This window comes from Urocampus carinirostris, chromosome 12, assembly GCF_059441175.1.
Source record: "Urocampus carinirostris isolate Australia breed hairy pipefish chromosome 12, RoL_Ucar_1.0, whole genome shotgun sequence".
NCBI lineage: Eukaryota > Metazoa > Chordata > Actinopteri > Syngnathiformes > Syngnathidae > Urocampus > Urocampus carinirostris.
The window spans coordinates 31,718,883-31,739,956 of record NC_142360.1 but is presented as its reverse complement, the minus strand read 5'-3'; the positions used below and the strand labels follow the sequence as shown (position 1 = coordinate 31,739,956).

At 39.3% G+C, this 21,074-nt stretch overlaps 1 protein-coding gene and 2 pseudogenes across 1 annotated transcript in view; 1 reads left to right on the top strand and 2 right to left on the bottom strand.

Moving 5' to 3' along the window:
• The first annotated feature begins 264 nt into the window (after positions 1 to 264).
• The window catches only part of scfd2 (sec1 family domain containing 2), a 180,883-nt gene continuing 160,073 nt past the window's right edge, over positions 265 to 21,074 (top strand). The window contains exons 1-4 of the mRNA XM_088350310.1: positions 265 to 559; positions 2,367 to 2,970; positions 4,005 to 4,173; positions 18,499 to 18,626. Of these exons, the coding sequence (XP_088206436.1) occupies positions 338 to 559; positions 2,367 to 2,970; positions 4,005 to 4,173; positions 18,499 to 18,626 (1,123 nt within the window). The 5' untranslated portion in view covers positions 265 to 337. The remainder of the gene's footprint in view (positions 560 to 2,366; positions 2,971 to 4,004; positions 4,174 to 18,498; positions 18,627 to 21,074) is intronic.
• LOC148355538 (U2 spliceosomal RNA) lies at positions 1,879 to 1,999 on the bottom strand (annotated as a pseudogene).
• LOC148355537 (U2 spliceosomal RNA) lies at positions 10,032 to 10,121 on the bottom strand (annotated as a pseudogene).

Genomic DNA, 21,074 nt, shown 5'->3' with positions numbered 1-21,074 from the left:
GTTATCTATCTATCTATCTATCTATCTATCTATCTATCTATCTATCTATCTATCTATCTATCTATCTATCTATCTATCTATCTATCTATCTATCTATCTATCTATCTATCTATCTATCTATCTATCTATCTATCTATCTATCTATCTATCTATCTATCTATCTATCTATCTATCTATCTATCATTACATAATTTTGCAGCGCCATGGCAACGCAGCTCCGCTGCTGTGACGTACAATGTACGCGACGCAACAATGACACGTCATCAACGTGTTTGTTTTCTTCCGGGTTGCCATCACCTGTCTGGTCGACTACTATTTGGAAGTTGTGTGGCTTAAAATGCTCACTCCGGAGGCGGTGTGGCAGTTCTCGGTTCAAGTATGGGACCGGGTTCTTGCCAAGGTGAACCGGGCGGTTGTCTTCATGGACGACCCCTCCTCGGAAGCCCTTCACTGGAGCCTCGGGGGTGCTGCTGCGTTGTTTGACGCTGGAGCCCGGAACGTGAAGCAGTTCTCCAGCTTCGAATCATGTGCAAAGGACGAACCCAAAGCCGTGTTTGTGGTAAGGTGAATTAAGATTGTTTTAAATGGGTATTTCTTCAGGAATTTTGAATAAGGAACAATGTGGAAAGTTGGTAGTGCACCTTCAAGTTGGGCTAAAGAGAATAACCTAAACGTGTCTCAATACCCAAGTGGTCAGTAAATTAAAATTGTTAAGAATTTAATATTATAATTTACCGTTTACCAAATTGTTCGAATTAGTTATCTGACTCCATTAACCAAACACAACCTGCATTCTCCTAACAATCTGCGCTCGTTTCTTGATGGAAAAATGAACAAGAGACCAGCATTTCCACACGAGGGCAGATTTAATTTCTTGAATAATTGAACTAAGTGAACTCCATCGAATTAGTGTCGCTCGAGTCTTCGTCAAGCCTCCTATTTCGATCTTCTGCTTTTTTTCCTCTGCCCACGTTTTTTCCGCAAGCTGGTGTGCCGGCTCCTCCCATGGGCGTGCCAATGAAAGCCCCCACGTGGGGTCCACCACCTCGCCTCTGTGTCTGAAGAAACTCAAAACAGGAGAGCGTTTCTACATCATCAGGGCCTTGTTCTCCAAACATCGCCTGCCGTCCCCCCGTCAGAGTCCTGTTATCAAAATTCCCCAGCCAAAACATTCCGCATTCGGATCAGCTTGACCTGAAGCCCACTAAGTGAAAATTTTCATTGCACTCGATAAATGTAACTTTTATTTAATTGTATAAAATCCTTTATAGTAAAATGTATAAAATCCTTTAATATGTATGGTCATTAGCTCTCAAAGAATTTGGGAGGTGTGTTTTTTGACAATCTATGAGTTTAATCTGAATCCTTTTTTTATCGATGTACCCATAGTGTACCCCCCTTATTTAGTTTTTCAGTTTAGCTCGAGGGGAAAGCAAAGGACGTGTCCTGGTATAAATACTATATTGTATAACCTATTACTTCTGTATTTTTTTTTATCCAGACATGCACACATACTCTTTTGAGAACCACTCAATGTTCATTTGACCTAAAACGTTGGTCCCAGCTCAGTTTTTTCACACATAAAAGGGCAGTTTTTCAAGACATGTAATTGATATGCACTGTATTTATTTGCTTATAACATGCACCCATATTCTTTGATTAAAAATCGGTGTAGTATTCAGTTTCAGATTTTTCAGTTCTAACTTTGTGGTTGGGGTTTTGGGGTTTTTAAGGGTTATTGTTCTATCTTCGTTATTCATTATCCATTATCCGTTATTGGTCAGTTCATTATACGCTGCAAAGCCTAGGAGCCGGGACTCTTACTCTCAGCCAAAAGGCCAAGCTAAGGTCCTAGCACTAAAGCCTTGCTGCGATCATTGCGAATGCACCGTTCCTGGAGGTACTGCAATACCGGGCCGATGCGTGGAGTGGACAGAGCAAGCTCTTATTCCATCTCCGGATGGCAAAAATCTAACCTTAATTCTAAAACCACAGCCAATGGACACCAACAGCACCGATACATTTGGGTTAACTTTGTGGTTGGATGCAATGGGGATCCAACCCGGATCACGGCAGTGAGCGATGAATCTCACCACTGCATGTATTGTATATGACACATCATCACACTATTTTTACCCACGGGGCCGGAAACAAATGGCACCATAAGAAAAAAACAGTGTGATACTGCATTTTCATATGTCTCCTGTGGTTAAGATCCAGCGCTTTCACAGTTGAAACCTGGGTTCGATTTCCATTGTGAGCAATGTTTTGCAAATGACATAAGCTATATTTTTCAAGTGATTAACCTTGTGTTTTGAGCTCATTATAACCAAATAATTTCAGTACATACATTTGTCCATCCCCAGGTTAGTACCTTGTTAAAGGGACGCACGGTAGACACCTTAAAGGACATCATTTCACTCAGCCACCTGCAGTACTGCATCGTGATCACGGCCTTATCACACTCGCTGCACTTGTTCGCCAACAACGTAACTCCAACTTCGGACTTGGACGGTGCCACGCCCGTCTTTGACCAACTGGAGGACAAACTGTGCGAGTGGATGTGTGACATGAACTACACGGCGGAGGTTCTGCACGTGCCACTGTCTTTTGCTCCCATGTCGCAGCAGCTCCTTTTGGCGCCTGCCTTTGCCCGCCTTTTTCCGCTTCTTCCGGTCGATCTGCGGGCCCTCAATGCCAAGCGGCCAGAGAAGAAGCGCTTCGCCAGCTTGCTCGACTTGGACATGCATGCGCTACCGGCTGAGCTGCAGTTGGAAATCAAAGCGCTGGCAGGGGCTTTGAACGCTCTCTTTGATGCCATGGGCATCAGGGAGGAGGGTTTTGCTGTGGGACCCATGAGTCGCCTTATTGCAGGGGAACTGGCCAGTCATCCCCAGGCTAAGAACCGCAGGAAGACGGCTCTCAATAAGGCTTCTATCATTTTTGTGGACCGCACCATGGACCTCACGGGTATGTATTTTTTTCTGGGTCACGTTCTGGACATAATAAAGGTCAAGACAACTCAGTTTGAAGTAAAATCCGTTTCATGGAATTTGAGGCCAAAATTGTAAAATAAGGTCTATTGACTTTTTTTTGTCTACTCTATTTTCATGTCTGCTTGTTGCTAGGCAGCTTAACTTCACAGTTAGTAATGTTTTCGATTTGAAAAAAAATGAACTTTAATTTTCCTAAATGACAAATACTCTGATCTATAGCGCTTTCCAGGTCACTGAACACCTCTCAAAGTTCTTTACAGTTTGCTCTACACCTACCCATTCAAACACACTCACACACCGATAGCGGCGACAACCATGCAAGGCGCCTACCTGCTTATCGGCGGCATAAAGGGTTCAGTGTCTTGCCTAAGGATATTTTGACATTTTACTCGAAAGTGGGTGGGTGGATGTATCCCTTACCACTAGGGTCGTAGGGGCACCATTTCCTGTGGTGTATCTTGGGCAAATACAGCTTGGTAGTGCCCATCCCTCTCCAACAAATGTTTCCCCCCGGTTTGAACCCAGAGACCTTTCGTGTGTTAGACAAATGTGTTAACCACTCTATTTATTTTACATAAAATAATGTATGAGCACAATCATGTCAGCTATCATGGTCTGCCATCTTGCTGTTACGGGTACCCAAAGACCAAAAAACCTTGCAAAAGTCGCAATGCTGTTTGAATGTATTAAAAAAAAATGCAGTGCAACTTCTTATTTTTCCAGGTACAAATGAATACTGAATATATATATATATATAAAACGTGATTGACCTCATCACTTGAAGGAATACTGGAAGTTGTATGAGATAACATGATAAATCAGAAGAAAAATGGTGCGGTTTGGTCAGATTTGAGTTACCATAGTTTGTATACTTCCTCATGCTTTAACATTTTCGGTTGCACTACAGACTACGGTGGCAACTAGTGGTCTAATATTACACAGTTTCCCTGTCTAACCAAGTTTGTTATTAGTAATTGAAACTTGTTTCACATTACTGTACAAAATCAGGTGCAGTTGGTCACCATGGCGACAGCTTGGCAGAGAAGATATTGACAATGCTGAAGCCTCTTCCGGGTCACGTGACGGACGTACAGGTTGACATGCGAGAACTGACTGAGGTGCTGATATGTTCTGGTTCAGAGAGCTGTGTGGCACCGGGCTGCCTGGCACAACCGCAGTGAGTATTCTAGCATGTTTTTTCTTCATCTTATTTGGTTGATGCTCACACACAATAATAGTTTACTGTATTTTTGATAAGATTATTCCTGGCTACATGCTCAAAACAAAATTAAACCTAATCAAACAATAGAATTTTAAATTGTATAATTTTACAACACTTTCTACATAAGGATGTGTCCAGGATTTACCATTGTCAACCCTTCTAATCAGTAAATAGTTAAAAAAACTGAAGTAATTTGTTAGTTTTTATCTTGAAAAGGACCACCTGGTCCATAAGATCCATGAGCAAGGTGCCAGTGGGTTGAGTCAAGCTACATGGCCAACAGCTGTTGTAAGAGGCCGGGGATCAGACCCTCATCATTTCTTCCATTCTCCCCTTGGCTCAGTCATGGAGCTGCAAAGAGACTGGGACTGAGAGGCTTTTATTTTTTTATAAATGGCGACAAATAGACAGAACCGCTAGGTGTGCAAATATTTTTGCTATATTTCTCCACCGACTATTGTTTTGAAGTTTTAAAGATCAAACTTTTATTGAATTATTGAAAGCAGTTCAAGTAGTGTTCTGCATTTTTTTGTGCAAAAGTTTTGTTGAGGACTCATTTATGGGTGTACCCTTCTCAAGGTTTTTTCATTTTCCTCATGCTGTCGCTTTTGTGTTTTTCCTTTCCCTCCTATAGGTTTCAGATCAGTGGGGGGGTTTAATGGTAGTATGTGCAGCCTTTTGAGTAATTAAGGGCTATACAAATAATCGCGACTTGAATTGTTGACTTACATAGTTAAACAACATAGAAAAATATTTTTCTGAAACATTGTTTTTAAAAAATAGCAAAAAAAACGATTAATTATATCAGTAACTCTGTAACAGGGGTCTCCAACCTTTTTCAAGCTGAGGGAGACTTCTTGTTACTAGTTAGCACAAAGGGCAGTCAGTTTGATATGAATTTCTAAAATTGCGCCTTACCTAGATGGCTTGCTAAATAGCTAAAAGAGTACCGTAGTTTGATAGTTAGCTAGAAATGTAAACAGGTAAACAAAAGGGAGCTAGATAGCTAGCTAGAAAGCTCAAAACTAGATAGATAGATCGATAAAAAGAATGCCAAACTTTAGCTTGATAATTAGCAAAACTTTATCATAGATAGCATGCAAAAAAATGCCAAATTTAGCTAGCTAGGTAGGAAGATAGCTAGCTAAAAAAGCTAAAAAGGTAGCTAGATAGCTAGCTAAAAGAAAAAGTGCACATTTTTTGCTCATTCGTTTTATGAAACCCATACATTAGAGTTTAGTCAGTGGTATTTTATGTAAAATAAATCAATAAAAAGATGAATGAATACATTTGTTTTATACTTGAACATATTCTCATTCTATTCTTGTAATTAATTGCTTAAAAATAATTATCAATACTAAAATAGATTTTTTTTGTGCATGAAGCCCATGAATTGGAATTTATTTATTAGAATTTCTAAAATAACTCATCACTTTATTGCTATGTTGTTACTATGTTATCACGACATTAATTATTGAGAATAGGGTTCAATCAACGCAGTCAACCAATAAAAAAAAAATAATTTTACTAGAAAATCACAATGACCCAGAACTGGTGAGCTATTTTCAGAACAGGTCCGTGGACGCCTCAACTGTCCTTAGGGGGGCCGTTTGGCGTCTGTGGGCACCACTTGGGAGACCCCTGCTCAAAACATATTTTTATTGTGTGTTAAGATTGTGTGTATCTGTGAATGTTTTTATATTTCTCAATACATTTATCAATAATTGAAATACGTAAAAAAGTAGACTGCCTGTATGAATTCCAAATATTAATTTTATTTTCTCAGTAATCCAATAAAGTGAACCCTTGTTTACTGCAGAGGTTGTTTCAAAAAGAACCCTTGTTAGACAAAATCAATGAAATAGAAAACTTCATTTGTTCAAAATCATTATACATTAGATACTCTGTTATACATTGAAACCAAAGAACAACCTTTTTTACTGGTCCAAGCATTACTTTAACAAATAAAAGTACTGTAAACTCTACCTACAGTAGAGATTTTCTACCAACACCTACGCTCTTGGATACTGTTAGCCAATCAGAATGCAGGACACAATGCATGATAAAAATCTGTTAAGCAGCGACATGGAAAAATGAACCGTGCCATTGTGAGGGATTACTCTATAGCAACTAAAATACATTTCTAATACTTTTTGATTTTTCAATTTGTTAAAACATTGTATATTGTATTAATTACATTATTTCTACATCATTAAGTTTGTTTACTATGGACTTGGAGGGCTGTTTTGGATTTCTAAGCATTAGGATGAACATAAGCATGCCGCAAAGCAACAGAAAGGCCGGCTGGAATAAAAAAAAAAACAACAACCAAATAACATTTTCTGTCATGTTGAGTGAATATAAATTTGTTACATCATCCTTGCATACTGTAGCCACGTAAAACGTTGGGAAAAATATTGGGGAGTGTTCGCACCACCCAAGCATTATAAGCCACTAAAAGTTGGGTAACGGCCTTGCATTTTGCCGAACAGATGTCCTGATCGAGCATCGTCGCAGATGTTCGCCAAGGAGAACGTGGCAACAAAATGCAGATTTTCCAATTTACTCGAGTGCTGTGTTTGAGACAAAGCCCTTTCATGTTCTCATGCAAATGCATCAAATTGAAGCAGCTTGTGTTTATGCCGACAGCATAACTGAATTCCTTATATGGACTCGTTTTTTTTTCAATTGGCAGTCTGTTGATGTCCCACTTTTGCAAAAACAACAAACTATTGATGTTGCAGTTCACAAAACATGAAACAAGAGTTGATGTTGATATTAATTTATTTATTAATGCTATCTATTTAAGAAACTTATGTTAATTTTAGACTTTGCTAAAACTAAGTCAACTCATTGAGGTTTCTCATCTTAAAAAGAAGTCAACTTTGATGCGGCTCTTAGCACAACATTACAAATAGATTGTATGTTTCAATCTCTCAAATTGAAGACAAGATCGATGTTTCCCGAAGACAATTCATACATATTTGACACTAACCTTCCCGAAAAGAAAACAAATTGTTGATTTTTGAACTCTACTATTGGAACGAAAACTAAATTGATGGTTTACTTCCTCCAGAAAGTCTTCATATCCTAAAAATATTGCATTTCTTTTCACTCACCCTGATATTTTGGATGTACATGCTAAAATGAAAATACCACCATCAACGTAGTTATTTTAAAAAGTAAACAAATAACTTAAGTTTCAGTTTACTTAAATGAAGACAAATTGATAGAGTATGCACATTAAAAAGGCATACTGTTCACACCACACAAAAAAAATAAATGTTGCACTTTATTAAACAATAGTAACTGTTTCACTTTACTCCTAAAAACAAAAAAAAAAGACAAACAACTATCTTTCCTAAAATAAGGTAAATGGTTCACTTCCAGTCAGTTAAAACTAGATATTTTTTTGAAAGTAATGTTTTACTTCCAAAATACCAAGGATGATTATTAAGGACATTGTTTGTAATGAAAAAGAAAAGAAAAGCTGATTGATAAGTTTATAGTTTAGTAGACACTCAAAATAAGAAGAGAAGACCTCAAAAAATTTTGAACATGCAAGGACAACAAGAGAGGAGTATACAAAACCCCACAATACCAAATTAAAAATATTTTTTAAAAGCCCTTCCTTGGAACCTTTCTTTTTATGAACTCTCATAGGTTACAAAAAGCAGATCCACCCTAAAGGGTGTGAATATTCTAAGAACAGAACCTTTATTGGCCGATGGTGACAATAATGTAAGCTGTGCATAATAGTCAAATAACAAACAACATTGAGGAATACAGACCGCTCGCTACTTCACGCTTCCGTTATTGCTGGTTCACTCCTTCACAAATTTTTATTTCAATTGTCTTTATTGTCATTAATATCCGCGTATCAATTATTGTGGTCAGAGAGAGCACACAGCAAGTTCCTGCACAGAGTGGATTGTGTGCGTGTTTTGGGTGGGTGTGGCTGTTTGCGTACGTGACTCTGATAGGCTTGTGTATGCTGTCATTCAAACAGCTATGGTGGGCGTGCGCAGTCTATGTCAAAACAAAACAATCTCAGGGCACGGCTACAGTTACTGCTAGCTTTAAGCATCTCTTCACATTGAATTGAAATTCATCAATTCAATCAGACTCTGAGGAAAGTCAGAAGAATGCAAAAAAAGGCTGATTACCACCCGATGCTCCAGAGATTATTATCGGGTCTGCAAATCGACTTAGGCAACGTTTCGGAAAGAAAGCAATGACAGCTAAGCTAACAGCTCTGCTAAGCCACCGCTGCGGACCATGTATCTTCCCAATGCCAGGTCCATTAGCCATGAAACGGATGACATAGTGCTTCAATTTGAGGGAAACCGCTACATTTGGGATTCTTTTATTTCAATCATTGCGAAGACTTTGCTCAAATCAAAGACACCCGATGCTAGCGTGCAGCTAGCCAGCAACTCTCTAAATTGCTTTCTTACTCTGAAAAAAGAAGCCTTCAAATTTCGTTTTACTGTTGTATGACAATAAAACCATCCATTCAGCTGCAATTATGTTTTGTGTGTTTGTTATTTGTAGATCTATAATTGTTATTTCGTACACTCTAAGTCGGTAATGACGTTAGCTCGAGGGCCATGGATTTTGCACGAAGCATTCCAACTGCCGAACCACTGATTCTCTCTACATGATTTCTGGTCCTTGTGAAGGACTTCCTCTTACTGGTGGACAATATTGACACACCTACGCTATGATTTGCGTGCTTATTTTTAAACTGAATGTGTTTTGACGAGGGGTTTTCTCTTGTTATTGTCGGTTTGGCGTAGCATGATATTTCCTTGGAGTGATTCCAGTTTATTTACGTAGATTAGCGTGCCGTCCGTTCCCAAATACTGGCCGGGCAGCAGGCAGACCCCACACTTATGTGACAATTACACTCCATTTTTTATGTCTGTAACCTTGAGGGTGATTGTTAGGGTGCAGTAACCACGCCTTTAACCTCGTGGTTCTTCTATCCTCACAGTTGAGTCTCAGCAGACCTCTCACTTTTCCCAAGCTGCTGAGTGCAGAGTTGAGTAAACTTTCGCCATGTGCGACGCAAGTTTGTGGTTGGCTACCTTCGCCGCCGCGTCTGTGCTGTGCTTGGCTCAGGAAATACTTTCCTCGCCCTGTGTGGTTGAATCCCATTGAAGGAGGGCACAGAGTTTCTATGCACCTTGGTTCTGTTTGGGGGACCGTGTGTGCATGAGTGCATGGGTGGCCAAGGTGGGGATCTGGTTCCGTGTTTTCCCCTGTTTCCCAGCCATGAGAAAACACTCGGTGAGGCACCCATCTTCCTCAAATGTGCCTTATGTAGAGTGAAAGACACACTTATTCCTGCCCTGCCAAAACGACCAATGGTAAAAATAATATTAATAATTTAAAAAAGTAGACGCGTTGATGACAGACGAGAAGTGAAGGAAAACTGCCTACATTCATTCTATGCTATGCATGTTATACTCAAGGGCTTGTGTGATTTATACAGTTAAAAAGTTGCCAAATCCGCCAGTGCGTATCACAAATTTGAAATGAGGAAAACTTTATCTGTGTTGGGATCCCATTTTGTTTCTCAAAATGTAGCCACTAGTCCCTGAGATATAGGAGAGTCGGAGGTAAAGGTAAGAGGTAAAGGTAAGATCCTTTTTTAAGGGTTATTGTTCTATTGTCTTTATTACTTATCCAATATCCGTTATCGGTCAGTTCATAATACGCTACAAAGCCAAGGAGCCGGGACTCTTACTCTCAGCCAAAAGGCCAAGCTAAGGTCCTAGCCTTAAAGCCTTGCTGCGACCATTGCGAATGCACCGTTCCCGGAGGTACTGCAATACCGGGCTGATGCGTGGAGTGGACAGAGCAAGCTCTTATTCCATCTCCGCATTGCAAAAATCAATCATCACATTTAAGTTCCACGATTGTAACTACCTATGCCGTCACAGTTTGAGTCCCGCATTAGGCAAAAGTCAATAGTACACAATCCTAGAACCACAGTTGGCATATTAATTTTATAAAGGTTATGGTATCATGTAGCTCTTAAGCCAAAGTTTAATACCAGTGAAATTATTAAAAATTTTAAGTCATTTAACTTACGGTATTTTCTCGATTATAAGGCGCACCTAAAAGCCTTAATTTTTTTTTTCAAAAGCTGAACATGCGCCTTATAATACAGTGCGCCTCATATATGGATCAATATTGAGTCGCAAGGTCTCACAACTAAGGCAAGCAGCCACTGACTAGATTTTCCCCCGTAGGAGAAGTAGTGCGCAGTGCATGCTGGGATACTGTCTCTATACTGGCGTTTCATTTCCTAACCAAATTATCATTTGAATCGGTCACTATTGGCTAAAGTTATTCAGTAAAAGCAGGCGGGTCTTTTTTAGCATTTACAGGCTTGCATAGGCTAAAGCGGGGCAAAACAAAGCCTGCAATTGGCCGAAAAATATGTTAATCACCTGTTTGGTTGCTCAACGGCATGGAGAGAACATTTTTTTCTAATGTAGTCTGTACTTGTAAACAGGAATTATGGGGCTAAACAGACAGCTAGCAACAAGCAACGTCCATCGATGCAGATGCTTCTCGGTGGATTTTCTCTTTTATTTGTCGGCATTATTGCGTGTTTTGGATTGTGTAAATATTTTACACGGTTGGATTTACTATTACTATTTTCAAATGCACAGTAAAGAACCACGTTTCCCTACACGATGAAATTCTTACTTTGCTGTCCACGCAGTTGCCAGCGAAAAAGAAAAAAATAAACTAGATAGATAGATAGATAGACACTGGTTGGCATTTCTTGAATCCCAAGAGTTTAACCTTCTTAATGATATGTGGAATGACGCATTTTAGTGATTGGTGAAATTGTACAGACACCGTGTCCGGCATGTTTGAGACACGCATTTGCTTCTTTAAGGGCCGTCAGATGGTTAAGGGGTTAATAAGTTTGACTGAACTATCTGACTGTTTTGTTGACGTTCCCACTGTAGCGCCTTATAGTCCGGTACACCTTATGTATGTAAAATATAGGGGGAAACAACTATTTTTGGGGGGTGCGCCTTATAACCTGGTGCACCTTATAGTAGGGAAAATACAATAATTACAATACCTAAAAACTAATTGATGGTTCTACTGATTGGATGATGAGATTATAATTTACTCCTGATTTTTATTATTCAAATTTTACCTCCGAGACTTTTTGGGTGATGAGGGAGCAGGCTTCTTCTGATACTAGCTCTGCATCTATAATAGTAGAAATGAATGACGTGAAGTACAACATTCAACTTGTGAATCTTAACATGTATTAAATTATCTTCTTTTTGTGCAATTTCAAAAGTGCAAAATGCACAAAATAAAAGGAAGTATACATTTGGATCATTGGTTCTGTGCCATGTCTTACTGCAGCAAATTATTTTTGGTCGCTTAATTTCACACTTTGATATTTTTTGCTTTTCTTAATCTGTTTGCCAGGATTTGAGGATTATACAGAAATAGTAGTTTCGCTAATTACAAAATATGATATTTATCATATCAACAAAGAACCATTCCAGTATAAGATCACAGAGATTTAATCAATAGCGATTTGGCTTGAACTTCAGATGAGACTGATAGAATTCTAAGGAAAGTGCATCTCTTCCCCTTTGTGATGCTGAGGACATTGACTGTGCGTGAAGCCAGCAGGTGACTTTCACCTCAACAGCTTGTTCACGTCAAGCCGCAGATAATGTTACAATTTTTTATATTTCTGTTTGATGCTCTTTTATTGCAGTTTCCTTCCAAAGGACACTACACATTTATTCTGAAACAGCTGGATCAAACATCCGCACAGATAGCGCTTCAGATCTTCATGCCCAACTGCTTCAAACAGCCCACGCTGTTGCCTTTCATTTCAAATGCTAAAACGGAGCCCCCACCCTCCCAAGCTTCCTCCGTATTGCTTACAATAAAGCCTTCTATTCACTTTGTATTAACAGCGTTTGTAGAAATGATATGCCCTTTTACTTTTATTAGTTTTAAACATATTGTAAAGCCCACTACTACTGCTGCCAAAGAGCCCGTTAAGATAAATGTAAATATGGAAAATAATACATTTTAGCAAGTAATATGTTCTTGTTCCCAAGTAACGGTGTTCATTTCGTTATCTGTTTCATTTTATTTTCCTATATTTTTTTGTTTTATTTTAATTAAAAATGTTTGTATTTTCAATGAATAGCTTATTCATTTGCTGATTCTTTTTTTCTTTTTTAATATCTTTACGAGAAAAACAATGTAGAAATATAGTGAAATAAAAATAGATACTTAAGGAAGGACAGTGTGTATTATTTAATGCCTACTAATGGTAATAAAGACTTGAGTTATTATTAACACAATGTTGATTTAAATACTAAAAAGAAAAAGACAAGGACTTTCTTAGAAAGTGTATCTTTTAAAATTCTTGTAGGTCAAAAATTTAGCATTTGATTTACATACATTGATCTTCACTTAAATGGAGCTGACGCAAATGACCACCATCTTGCTGCTACGGGTACCCCAAAACCTTAAAAAGGCTGGGCAAAAAAATGAGAAGTAAAATGTTTTGTTTTTGTCACTGAGTGTCTGTAGATTATATTCTTCCGTGTGCTTTTTAGCACTCGTTTTCTGTTCTACTACACAGATGGTCAGCATCAAGTGGCTCTGGAGCAGCATGCAACTCTCTAGAGGCTACAAGGGGCTTTTTAAAAAATGTTTGATAATGGAAAATTTCCGTTTCCGTAGCAGGACAAACATAACAAAAGAATTCTGAACATATGACAACGAATATAGATACATATATTATATACATGAGGTATGTGTTTTAATCATTATAAGGCCTATATAAAGCTTTTATATGTTTGCAGCTCCAAACATGCTTTTTTTCAGTCAAATATGACTCCTTAAATATTTTGGGGTGCCAACCCCTGCACTACACCACACAGCAACATCTAGTGGTCAAACAATACATAAAAAAAAAATTGAGTAAAATTTGAAACAATAGAATTTTTGAAAAATAATTAAACAACAATGTGCGAAAATGACAATCTCCTTCATAACAAAACCCAAAAGCAAGTATTTTCTCCATAAAATTAATTTTGTTTGTTGCAGCATTTTGGGGGCAGATTCCAAGGCTCATAGAAGAAATTGGACCATTTAAGTGTCGATTGAAAACAGGACACCAAATCTTATCTTGATGTTAGATGATCATTTTACCGATTTGCCTTTAACAGTGTATGCAGGGCTCCATTCATGGAATTTATGTTTTTTTTTTGGTAGTCTTGCCTCCCTTGCTCTCCTTACTTCCTGCTCTAGGCCCCGGCCCATAAATCTCAAGGGTCATTTTTGTGTCGCTCTCACCAGGACACACAGACACTCAAGGCCGGCGTTCTGCTTCTCGTCTCCTCCCGTGACACACGTTGCACAAACGTCAGAGTGCGCCATCATTCAAACCACCTTTTCCATACATCCACACGCATTTGCCACACAGTCGGTTGCGTTCAACTTGCCAGAAGGTGAGTTTGGGTGTGGGGGTGTGAGATTTGAGGGTGCTGACACGCACCTAACCCCCTAAAAAGTGAAAGATGTAAGCGCCGTGCTATGAAATATCCTAGCTGTCAACAACAGACAGCATTAACAACTGTCTGAAATAGCCGTGTTGTTTTTGGACGGGACTCGAACAAACACATGTTTTCACTCCAGTTGCGGTTCCTCCTATGATTTTTATTGGTCCTTGTTTTTGTTTTGTTTTTCTTTTGCATGTTACAAAGAAAAAAGCTGGATAAGGTAATTGTGTGTAGCAGCTGCGGAAGATAGTGTGGCCAAACAGAGAACATAATTCTGTTGGAGGTAATCAGGAAAATAAAAGCTAATGGACCTCCATGAGAAATTTGAATCCTGTATAAGAGTGTGTTTAGGGATGGTATTTAATTTCCGAGGCTCACTCACGATGAATCACGACATAAACTTTGCATGTAAGTACAAGCATGCGTCATGCATAATGGAAGACAGTCCAAGGGCCCCTGATGTCGTATGATAGTTGGAATTTGAACTAACGTCCATAAAAGTAAACCTCTAACCTCACTTGGACATGGATTCCGACTCAAGCATCTCTGCAGTGCATGGGTATGTTTCATCATGGACATGTCCTTTCTCCTACAGTACTAGTAAAAACATACAGACTGAAGGTGTCAACTGTTGTTTAACCCAAGTTAACCATCCTTCGCTTTAAAGTTGAAATATGAATCCAAAATTATAACCAACAAAACAAATCATTTTCTAGACCATGTCGATTCTTCTTTCAGAGGATGGCTGTTTCTGCAGGTTGATTGGCTCGTCAAAATTGTCCCTACAAATGAGTGTCTGAATGAATGGTTGACTGTGTCTCTGTGACCTGGGTTTGGTCTGCAAGCAGTCCAGGTTGTCCCTTGGCCAGTGCCCTAAGTGTGCTGGGATGGGCTCCAGGAGCCCTGTGGCAAAAGTTAGAATAAGTGGCAGGAGAATGAATAAATCACTATTTACATTTCAAATAAATGATCTCAACAAATATCAAACACAAATGACATTAATTATGGTAACTGTTAAATCCTTAGAAAATACAAAATCTGCTAGAACCCAAACCCTCAGTTTTCTGTAGACATATTTTGATCCCTTTTTTATGAGGCATTGTCGTTTAAATATATCCAAGTTTAATTTTCATTTCTTAAATTCCTCAAAGTACAAACAAACTTGAGATCCACCTCTTTTAGAGGTTCTGCCTTTGCAAAAGAAAATACACTTTACAATACATGAGTGCACGCACACACAGAAAAACAGAAACATTCTTCTTAGCCTTCTCACACATTTCCAGGAACGCATCCCCCCTCCCAGCACCCCTTTTTCTCCTCAATCCGCCTCATTCATTAAGGCATGCAGACATTCATCTGGTATTTCATCACTTAAATATGCCTAGTCATTCCCATGCCTGTTTTACGCTGTTTTATATGATGTTCGCCACCTTTGCTGTGCTCACAAATAAGCTCCCTAACCACACACTCTCTGCTTTCAGGAGACAAGTGGAGTGCATGAGTGCCTCCTACAGGCAGGTTTTGGTCAGAATTGTCAAAACCCCGAAATAAAGCCTCCACCTCAAATTTTCCCAAGTGGACCGTTGCTCACCTAGTTTGGGGCCATTATAAACTTCAGCTTGAAGCCCCACCCCCACCCTAACCAAATGGCCCAGCGGGAAAGGCGTCAAGAAGTGATGTGTGTGTGTGTGTGTGTGTTTATGTGGTGAAGGTTGGGCACGGAGCCAAATGAGAACCATATTTTATCCACTTCTTTGGTCCTCAGAGAACACACACATTCAGATGTTTTGCAAACGTTATAGAGCAGAAGACGCTCACGTTCTCGGACACGGTCGAGTCGAAGCGTAACATTTCAAACACGTCAAACACGTGGGATGTTACTTCACAATTTGCTCTCTCCCGAGCTTCCGCAAAGTGATAATAATGTTCTCCCGAAATGAATCTGTCATTGGTCTGGACTCTCGTCTAGGGTTCCCCACAACTTTGGCAGATTGTTGCGAAATAACTGATTTACTTTCGTATATTTTTCTTCACCACTAAACGTAATATGCCGTGTTTGGTTGTTTTTTTGTATGTTTTACACGTTTGTGCGATGGCGGCCGTCCCAACACGCTATACCGACCCCCCCTGCTAAGCGCTCTCAGGTCTGGAACCGATTACATCTGATATTAAACACATGGCAGCAGTTAGAAAGCACAAAAGACGATGCAATGAAGAAAAAAAGAAAAGCCAGCCCATTTGTCAACAAGCGCCCCCTCCTCCATCTACCTTCGCTCGCTTTTTGTCCGCTTCCATTGCCTCCTGCCGCAGTCTCTATTTTTTAAGAGAGACGTAAAAGCTGGGAATCTCAGTTTTTTTAGTCCCCCGACAACAAGCTGTCAGCGCTGTGGAAAATCAAAGAATAGAAATGAAATAAATATGTCATTGGCGTTTGAATTATTTTGAATGAAATGGAGGAGGGCCTTTTGATTCTTTTGGAATCGTTTCCATTTCATTTGGATTTAGAGCATCTGACTGACAGGTGTGCTATAGTCTATTTTCACATATTTGAAATCAACCTTCATATTTTTTTGATTTTTCGTTGTAAAGCCTGTAATGGTGAAAATTAGTCTTTGCTAATTCATCAGTCTTCATTTTAATGATTTTGTAACGTCAGTAATCAGCCCTACCCTTAAAATAAGACACATTTTTTTCTACTTATCTCATATTTTTCATCATTAGTCATTTTTGAGATTGCCATGTTATCTGCAGGAGACACAGGTTCCAATTATTGTTTTACACACACACAAGATTGGTCAAGTCAAGGAGTTAGGGTGTATGTTAATAAATAAATGGGATCTGTGACTGGCTGGAGGATTACGATATTGGTGCACTCTTGGTATGTATCGATACCTATTTGCAAACTATTGGTACCCGTCAGAATTGTCACACAATCAGGAAATCGAGATTGGAAACTAATGTTATACAATTTAAAGAAACCTGCTAAAGTGAAAACGAGTTCTATCCTTGTTGTCGAAATCTAATATCTGAAATTAAGAACTTCATCAATATGTTGCATTAGTATTGACAACTAAACAAGAGTTGAAAATAATCTTATCAAAGGCGCTTTTAAAACTTCACCATTATTAAGTGCTTGTGTCTGACCTATTTAAATGTATTTTTATCTGTTTATTTCATTAAGTTTTATAAATCAAATAAAAAGGGATAGAAAAAAGTAAAACGTGATGAGTCCAGATATGCAACGTGTTATTACTATTTAAATTACTATTGATATGCCTTCAAACTGCTAGGCATTGTACTCAATTCAAGCATTCGATAATCTTCCTCGATGTTGGTTCTGGCATATGTTGATTGTGTCACGCACACTAGCCCATGTGCTAAGGTCCCATTGGCGAGGCGGATCAGAGTGTTCCGTAAGAGTTGAGATAAAGGTACCATGGAGAGATGCTATCTAGTGGAGCTTTGCTTTCCGCAGGCTCTGACACACTACATCTGTATTAACATAGATGTGGATAACATTCCAAATGTTGAGTCAGTGCTAATTCCCGCTTTTTCCTGTGCGGGGTCCCGCAGGGGAGTCAACACGCTCTTAACTATCGGACAAAATTCGGGTCTCATCCATCTTCTTTGTGCAGACTTGCAGTAAGCAACACATCTGCGCAGTATGTGAAATAGTTCCATTCATTCCTATTTGGTTATTTTACCTGGAATTTGGGGTAGGGCTTTTACAGTTTAGCCCTGTGACTGACTTGTAGCGTACCATCACTGAAGATTGCCACCACACTTGGGACATCATTTAGGATAAGCTGCTTCGTGAGTCAATGGCTGGACATCATCAGTAGCCAGCTTGGCAAACTGCAAAATGCCACAAGGCATAGAATTTGGCCTTGTGGAACATTGGAAAAACGTGAAACAATGCTTGATATACTGTATCATAGAACAAAACACCCTTGATGTTAGCACTTGACAATTATTTGTCAAACATGGTACCTTTTTAGAATGTGATATAGTCACACTATATTGTTAGGATTTAAAGATTGAGCTAGAAGTGGACATTAGGACGACACTGGATCCAGAAGAACCTTATCGTGTATAAACCTACAGTTAATTAAATCATGTATAGGACCTATTTCATTCCATTTAGATTTTCCTGCAGTCTTTGGTCTGGATTCAGGAGAAATATAGCTAATGCCAGTATGATAAACGCTGTCGCTTGCGTTGATGATTAGTGGCCAGTTGGTGTGTGCATACAAATCAGGTTTACTTGACTGTGCTAATGTCTGTGGCTTATCTCAAAATGTCCCTTGCAATTACTGAGCGGTCCTAGCTTTCTATTGCTAGCATCTCAAACAGTAGCCACTAATACTAATTTTGCAAAACATGTTTTTTTTTGCAATTAGTTCTTGTTTTGTTGAAACTAATCTCGTCAAACATTTCTTCTTGTAGTATTTATGTCGAATCACATCTTGATATTCAGGAAGCGTTACTTGCCTGAATTGAATATTTTCTTTTAGTTCATCAAGAAAGGAAAATTGTACCACAAATGGTTTAGAGACATTTGTTCCAAATAATTTTGTTTGAAATCGAGATATTGATTTTATTAAAAAAAGAGAAGGTTTATATTTTTACCATATCACCCGTTCCGAATTTGAACCAGAAAACAACAACTGAATCTGTCATTTTTATTCTTTTTTGCTCCCAGGTCACCTGCAGCCTGTTCTCTTTGGGAGGCAATACTCACCAGCAAGCACAAAGAAGCAGTGTTGGAAGTCCGACGGCAGCTGGTTGAAGCGGCCAGCAAGGAGAAACTGCCCATTAAGATGAGCATGGGTATGATTATATAACCTTTATCCTCCATAATTAGGATAGCGGCTGTTCTTTTTTAGGCAAAAGCCAGCCAGGTTCTAGTGCATTGCAGGATTGATTTTAATCAGATCGATTGTTAATCATTCTTGGTACTTTTCGGTTACAAAATGAATCCAGCCAGTGGCGTCATCTTCGCTGTTGGTACTAACGTGTTACAAAGGAATACAATTACTTTTCCTCGGTAACAACTACTGTAACGCGTTATTACGAAAATGTTGTCACTCAACTGTTGTTATTTTACGGTGCATTACTCCACTACATATGAAAGTGGATCATTGGTAACAAAGTTCTCTAATAATTCAGTTTTACTCATTTGCTCACGATGGTAAAACAACTGAAGTTCTGCCAGCAAGTTTGTGTGTACCTTTAAAATTTACCTGATTACAGTTATGGTGGCAGCGTGCAAAGGACAAAATATGAGGACACTGAAATTTGTCTTCATTAGATACTCCCCCTACTGTATATGCTTGCATTTAAGAGGTGTTTTGAACTGTAAAATAAGATACTGAAATCAGTTTATAATTGTATATTTGATTGTGTGTCTCTGGTAGCGAATGGTAGGTAGCGCATCGGAATGGGGCATGGCCTTGACAGGAACAACAGAATCTATGTGGCACATAATTTACAGTAAAAATGCCAGAAATGTAGGTCTTCCATCCATCCATCCATCCGTTATTTGCACCGCTTTTCCTCATTTGGGTCGCAGGGATGCTGGAGCCCATCCCAGCTATCTTTGGGCAGTTGGCAGGGAACATCCTGAACTAGTTGCCAGTCAGTTGCATGGCACACATACAACTCACTCGCTAATTCACAACTAGGGCCAATTTGGACCGGCCAATTAACCTGACATACATGTTTTTGGAATGTGGAAGGAACCCGGAGTGCCCGGAGGAAACTCAACCAAGCACGGGGAGAACATTCAAACTCCGCAGAGGAAGGCTGGTAGCTGGATTTGAACCCATGACCTCAGAACTGTGCCGCGCACGTGCTAACCACTGCGCTCCTGTGCTGCCTAATATGGGTGTATTTATTTGTAAAATTATTTTTGAAATACATTATGTCTGGAGAAAAAGAGAAACCATCTTGGACATTATGGAGAATGAAATATTCGAGTCATTCGAAGCCTTAATAGATATGAAGTGTCTCAAGATTGAACAAGCCAATAAATATTAATGTTTCATTGTTTCCACAAGTTAGTGTACACATTTTCTTCCATTTGTTTTATTATGTAGCTATTTTAAATCAGCTTTGGGGAATCAGCTTCAATGCGAGTATAGATGGCAATTTGTAACTAGGTTGTTACTTTTAGAGTAACCCGTTACTTTTGTGTGTCAGTAATCTCGAAGGTAGCATAATAACTTTTTTAATGAAGTAAGTAGTAACTGTAACTAATTGTTTTTTGTTTTTGTTTTTTCAGTAACGTGCCCAACTCTGGTCATCTAATAGCATATATTTAAGATCCGTAGCGCCACCTATTGAGTTCAAGTGATTCCTCCAGCTCTGACTGTGTTTGCACATGTGGCTGCAGAGGAAATGTGAACCACATGTTAGAGTGTGACACACTCACTAACGCACACATTTGCTAACTTTTGTTGTTCGTTAATGAAGCAAAGGAGGCGGAGGCGAGGGATTCAAATATGTGTTGGCACGCAAAATTAAAGTCATTTCACAAGCACGCACAAATATTAAGGCACGCACGCATACAAGTATATGAGTCCCAGTCTGCATGTTCACCTTTACGCAACCTTCTGACTCACATTGCATGACTGACATATACGGTACACACGGACACACATTCGGGGTTAGGGAGATGGTTAGCATCTGGCACCGAAATGGGCGGATCCCTCGGCTGCTATAACGTGTGAGGTAAAAAAAGTGTCTGGTCTGGTAACAAGCAGGTTGGTTGATGTGTTGGAGGTCAGACACGCACACACAGACACACTCCCTGTGAAGCGCACTCGCTACCACTCCGGTTTTGCTTTCACTCCTTTGTACTTAAAGACGCAATTTGTGGCCCATGTAAACATTTAACCGCAATCAATGAGGTGGCTGGCCGCCGATGTATGGTACAAACAAGTGCTGACCTTGGATTAAACTCTTACTTTAAAAGTCGATTCACGTCCAACACAAACGGCCTTTTAGGAAGGCACGGGCATAACAATACAGGATTAAAACGGCCCCAATTAGTGTCTGAACATCTGTGTTAATGAGATCAATTTCTATTGCATCTGATCACGTCTGCCTTACAGTTACCTGCGTCCCTCAATAGTATTTGCATGTTCTTTCTGTGGCTGCGTGGGTTTTCCTCAGGCACTTCGGTTTTCTAAAAACATGCATGCCAGGTCAATGATGATTCCAAATTTTCCTTGGGATTTTATGAGAGTGTCTGTCTCTGTGTTCCCTGTGATTGGT